This window comes from Rhinolophus hipposideros (assembly GCF_964194185.1).
Source record: "Rhinolophus hipposideros genome assembly, chromosome: 9".
Taxonomy (NCBI): Eukaryota; Metazoa; Chordata; class Mammalia; order Chiroptera; family Rhinolophidae; genus Rhinolophus; species Rhinolophus hipposideros.
This window is the reverse complement of record NC_138055.1, coordinates 66,033,449-66,039,770: the sequence shown is the minus strand read 5'-3', so window position 1 is coordinate 66,039,770 and position 6,322 is coordinate 66,033,449. Positions and strand designations below refer to the sequence as shown.

Below are 6,322 nucleotides of genomic sequence, written 5' to 3'. Positions count from 1 at the left end.
TGGAATAAAAAATATGTATCTAGCAGGTGCTGTAAGAAACAGTATATGTAAAGCACACGACACAGTGCTTAGTATTTAGCAGATTAGTTATAAATAACGAGTAGCCATCATTATCATCATTTCTAGGGATAACATCGGGTGGTTGCTCCATGACCATTTGTGGTCACCACTGGCCATGCTAAATATAGAGGCAAAGCACAGTACCTGTTGAGAGACTGGTTATTATTGCACAAATCAACAAAGCAAGGAGAGGACTCAAGATAACAGCCCTTGACATTCACTGTGTAGAAGGTCCAAGGACACTGGCTTCAGTCGTGACTGAGTAGAAGGCAGGGTAGTGACACGGCACCACCAAATAGCTCTGTAGGATGGCCACAGAATAGAACGCTCTTCCATTCCTCTCTTCACTACAGGCATTGGAGGCGGTTAAAGGGTGTGCCAAGACTCCCCCAAACTCAGGACACTTTATCCAGAGAGCAAGGAGGCTGATAGGTTGTTTCTTTTGGACTAGAGTTTTTAAATTTAAAAGGAATGTATGTCTATAGTTTTTTTTTGGTTTTTTTTTTTTAAATCAAACAGTACAAGAGGGTGTAAATAGCATTCCTATAATTCCTACACCTTCAGGCAGATTCCCCAGAGATAATCACTGTTATTTCTTAGATTCTTTTATGCATATACAGGAATGTAGGCATGTTTTTTCACAGATGGTATCATAAAAGTGGTCTGAAACTTGTTTTTTTACCCACTTTATCCTGAACATCTTTGCACATCAATATATGTAGTTTTACCTCATTTTTAACAACTGCTTTATTCATGAATATAATTTAATAAATAAGCCACCAGATCTGGATGGCTTAACACAATGGAAGGTTATTTCTCATTTATCTAAATCCAGGTAGTGATAGGGAGTGTGTGTGTTGGGAGGTGTGAAGTGTTCTGATCCTATCACTTACTAAGGGATCCAGGCTGACCATGGCCCAGCCAACTTCCACATGTGACTTCCATATACTTGGTGGCTTCTAAGGTCACGCTGGGTGTTGATATCCAGCTAGCAGAGAGGGAAAGAGTGTGGAGGAAGGTGAGGTTTGTTTTAAATGAGCCAGGCCTAGATGTGACAAGTATCCCTTCTGCCCACATTCCACTGGCCAGAATTAGACTCCCTGCCCTAGACTGGTAGTAGGAAATGGCCTGGCTGGACAGCTGCTTCCTACAACTCAGCACTTGTGTCAGGGGAAGCACAAACCTTTGATGAGCAGTTAGCTGCGTCTGCGACAGACGTCCTGTAGGAACATACCCTCCTTTATTTCAGCTTTAGGAGGCTGGCTATCCTCTTCTTTTTTTCTGCTTTTCTATTTTTGTCAAAGGCGAAATTTTAAAGTGTGGAAAACTATTACCTGGGAAAAAGGAAGAAATAAGAAAATGGATACCTATAGAGTATGTATATACTGAACCAGGTTAGGTCGGGGGGTAGGCAGGAGACACTGGCAAAGCCTTAAAAGGATGCATCTTTGACCCAGGAACACTTGTTAGGACGTTCCCTGAAGACATTAGTGGATCACTGCTCCCATTGTATGTTCGAAGATATTTATAATAGTGACACACTTATTTAGGTACTCAAAAATAAGACCTGTTTAAATTATGGTGCATCCATAGAATGGAATACTATGCAGGTGTTTATAATTGCGTAGATACCTGCAAACTTAAAAATATGTCCATATGTTGTGATAAAATATAAGACTCCTAAAAGAATGTAATCTTTTTAAAACAAATTGATTACTTATAGCAATGAGGCTAGAGGACATATGTTAAAATGTTTACAGAATTTATCCTTGGGTAGTATGATTATGAGTGTTTTTCATTTTCTTCTTTTACACCTTTATATAACAGCGCAATGTTTTTCATTTGGAAAAACAGTGAAGCTATTTTCAACTTGAAACAGTTTTTAAAATGTAGATCAAGGGCATTGGGGCTTAGGGGATTGAAAGCAAGTAGGAAAAAAACCTTGTGTTTCAGACCTGGCCTCCTGGACCCTGCCTGCCTGCCTATTGGGCCTGTCACCCGACACTCAAATTGCTATCAGAAGACTTTTCTGTGGAAGTGACTGGCTTTTGTCACGCCACCTCCAGGTTATAATGGGAGGGGAGGGCGGGCGACGGAGCAGTCAGCAGCAACCTCCAGCCTCCGCATGGGGAACACCATCAAAGCCCTTGTGGCCTTTATTCCCGCAGAACGCTGCCAGAACTTCGTGGTCGGAGACCTCCGGGAGATGCCGCTGGACAAGATGGTGGATCTGAGTGGGAACCAGCTACGCCACTTCCCTGTGCACGTGTGCTCCTTCCGGGAGCTGGTTAAGCTCTACCTGAGTGACAACCACCTCAGCAGCCTGCCTCTGGAGCTGGGGCAGCTGCAGAACCTGCAGATCCTGGCCCTGGATTTCAACAACTTCAAGGCTCTGCCCCAGGTGGTGTGCACTTTGAAACAGCTTTGCACTCTCTACCTGGGCAACAACAAACTCTGTGATCTCCCCAATGAGCTGAGCCTGCTCCAGAACCTCCGGACCCTGTGGGTTGAGGCCAACTGCCTCACCCAGCTGCCAGACGTGGTCTGCGAGCTCAGTCTCCTGAAGACTCTGCATGCCGGCTCCAACGCCCTGAGTCTGCTGCCAGGCCAGCTCCGGCGCCTCCAGGAGCTGCGGACCATCTGGCTCTCGGGCAACCTGCTGGCTGACTTCCCCCCTGTGCTGCTTCACATGCCCTTCCTGGAGGTGATCGACGTGGACCGAAACAGCATCCGCTACTTCCCCAGCCTGGCCCACCTGTCAAGTCTGAAGCTGGTTATCTATGACCACAATCCTTGCAGGAACGCACCCAAGGTGGCCAAAGGCGTGCGCCGCGTGGGCAGGTGGGCAGAGGAGACGCCGGAGCCCGACCCCAGAAAAGCCAGGCGCTATGCTTTGGTCACGCAGGAAAGCCAGGGGGCACAGGCACCTGCCTCGCCTCCTCCGCGCCCACCTGCCAACTCCTGAGGAGCTTCAGTGGTAGGTCAATGCCAAGAACCCAACGCTAGCGTCTTCTCTACTAGAGTGCAAAAGATTGCTCTGGGACATTTGGGGTGTCTGCCAGCGGGGGTTGATAGAGTCAGATGAAATCCCTAAATCACACCAAGAAAAAGTAGCTGGCAAACATCTCTCCCAAAGGTTAGTTGTGTGCTATAGGTAGCACAACTTCTTTATCAGAAAATTAGCCTCTCCAAGAAGGTATTTTGAAACAATGAAGAGCAAGGGCTGGAACTCTGTGGCATGCTCCACTCTCCAGAAGTGGCTGGTCATGAGGCTCGTGAGCTCCTCCAATAAGGTACCTTGTTAGGCAGCCTGTCTCCAGCCCTTTGCAGGATTTATGTTCTTACTATAAGTGACCACAAACAGCAATTAGTTAAATATTACTAATCCAGGACACTTTAAAAGGACATTTCTACCTAGTCAATCAGACTCACAGACTGTTGTGGCAAAGGCTTAAGATGAAGCTTTTCTGGTGGAGCCCAGCGACCACTTTACACTTGACAGTGGCTCGTGCTGACTTAGCTGTTTCCCTAAAAGATCTGACCCAAGACCTGCTCTCAACTGCTCACTGTCCCTCACAATATTAGAAGTCACCTAGAGAGTAGAACCTCTGGCATTGTGGTCTCATTAAAATCAAGCCTAGTTGTAACCCTGGTTGCTTCTGTGGAGCACAGCCCTTCCCTTCACTCACATTAACGAACCTGAGGTGAACTGAATCCCCTTTCACGGAGAGAAATCACATTTCAGAATCATACCAGGTTAACGGCAGTAGGTGAGAAACCTGTTCCCTTGAAACAAGCATTTGGAAATCTGAACTGCAGGTTGTGGTGTGCATAGGAAGCTTCTGCCTCTAGCCTCAGTGTCTCTGCCTTTGTTCTGATTTTTGTAGATAGGGTCTTTTGATGGTTCGTGTATAAATCTCATATTTTGGCCATTATTTTTTTGAAGTATGTAAACTGGGAACTTTTCTTCTTCCCATGAAGATATCAACTTTAAAGAAACTGCTATTAGTGGGTGATTTAATAGCACAGTCCTTTGTTCTTGAACCTTTTCAGCAATCAAGGATATCGTGCCATCTTAACTAAAACTAGTTAGCTTTTAAAACGTACTTTTGCCATAAAACATAAAAGCATCTTAACCCAGTAGTTTGGTTCTAAAATGACTACACAGCAGACTGTTTTCAAGTGTTTTCCTACGACAAATAACTCTTGCTAAACCAGAGGAAATTTCCTGTCACATAATCTTCCTATCACCACCTCCCAGTCTGTGGAGTATCTGTAAACCACTGATTAGTGTCAAAGGGTCCCTTCAAATCATTAAATGCAATCGTTTGTCAAACATTTAACTCTTTGAGTAATGAGTCCAGATTTCTATTAGACAGCTAGAATTTAGTCTATTTTCTCATTCGTAATGACTGAAACTACACTCAGTTGATACTAAAAACTTTGTGCCAACAGAACTGCTTTCTGCCCCATATCTACAGCCAGCCATGAGGGCTCTGACTTCCTTTTGACCCGGGTCTTCCCCTCCCAAGATTAATCGGCCCAACTTTTCCAGTGTCGCTGCTATAGCCATCAAACAAAGTGAAGCCACATGACCTATCCAGAGTTCTCTCCTAATGAGCTGATGGGTCTGAATCAAATGTCAAATTATAAACATTTTGGCACACAGTAAAGCTGTTTTCTTCTAAAATAATCAATATATAACAAACATTTTTTTTAAACACTATGGTTAAGAATTCAACACTGCTTTTGCTATCCAAAAATGTTTTCACTATAGGGTTTCAATCAACTTTATAAAGTAACTCTGTAAATGCATATTTACATTTCCATTACCTTCTGATGTTTTCTTAAAATTCTGACACAAAGTTAAAAAGAGGAAAATATTAAAGCATCAAACGTAACTTTACTCATGATTTTAAAATGAAACCTAGTGTTACGCATCACAGGAAAATCTCTTCCAGAAATTTGTACAGAATTTTAGCTTCCAGAAATAGAAATGATGCCAACTAAAATATTTAACATAGATTCTATGGAAATGAACCAGTTTTTTTCTTTTGTCCTAAAATACAACACTGTAATTTCACTTCAAAAGTGGGATTGTGCCCTAAAAATCAACTAGATTCAAATGTTAACTAAAAGTACATAGACAGACAATAACCAGCAGGGTAAAATGATTAAGAGCACGCGTGGCCTTCAAACTACCCGAGTTCAAATCCCAGCTTCGCCATTTATTGGTCAGTTACCATCTGTGCGCCTGTTTTCTCATCAGTAAAATACTAAGTTTCTAGCTCTCAGATCACTGTAAGGATTAAACAAATTACTAAAGTACATAGAACAATGCCTGGCAGGTGACAACTAATGTTTACATACCATGTTATTTTACTGTTATACCACGTAGCACAATACTTATATTTACCCTACAGTATAATTCAGTTTGAAGGTAAAAAACATATGGCAATAGAAAAAAGTTTTTCTTTCAATAAAATTTTCAACAACAGTAGCTATAGACCTGAGTATTAAGAAATATAATTGCAATGTGGTCAAATGCTTCTGGCTTACCTAAATAGAAAAACACATACACATGATTACCAAGGATTCATTTAGAATCTAAATGAATATACTTTGCCCTTCCCATTATCTTAGAATCAGCAAAATCACCAAAGTATAGTACGTTCTCAATATTGTCGATGGGTTCTACAACTTGAAGCGAAATGACAACAAAACCAATTTTAACCATAGGTTATTTGATGTAAACACGAGCTAAGTTCCTACACATCTCATTGTTATAAAGAAATGATGTTGAAACATTAGAGGAACTGCTGTAGTCGAAAACATGAGACTATTATTCCCTGACACTAAATCCATGTATGTGAGGGGCAGGAGGCATCAGATGGAAGACGTGGGTTGGGAACATGGGTGTGTTACCTGCTAGACACTTTACTCTGTCTTTCGTCACCGTACAAAAAAAAAAAAAAAAAAGCATACATCTTGTAATCTCACTACTATAGAAAGGGTATCAATGCTATTAAAAACCAACTAAGTTTACATGCTTTTTTTTCCTTTTGGACTGTCCACTTCTGGAAAACAGGAAGCAGGTGATATTTATCTTTGAATCCCCGATGCCTAGAACAAGTCTACCAAGATACCTGAATTTTGGAGATTTTATCACAAGCCCAGACCACAGACAGGGGGAACACCACTGTAGATCAGGTACTTCCCTCAGGGTTTTGCCCAAGTTAATTCACACCTGTTTCCCCAAAAA

General features: G+C 42.2%; 1 protein-coding gene across 1 annotated transcript; it reads left to right on the top strand.

Annotated features, from left to right (window-relative positions):
* The first annotated feature begins 574 nt into the window (after nucleotides 1-574).
* LRRC10 (leucine rich repeat containing 10) lies at nucleotides 575-6,098 on the top strand. Its single transcript, XM_081059002.1, has one exon. The coding sequence runs from the start codon at nucleotides 2,186-2,188 to the stop codon at nucleotides 3,023-3,025; it is 840 nt and encodes a 279-aa protein (XP_080915128.1). The 5' UTR covers nucleotides 575-2,185; the 3' UTR covers nucleotides 3,026-6,098.
* The last annotated feature ends 224 nt before the right edge of the window (nucleotides 6,099-6,322 follow it).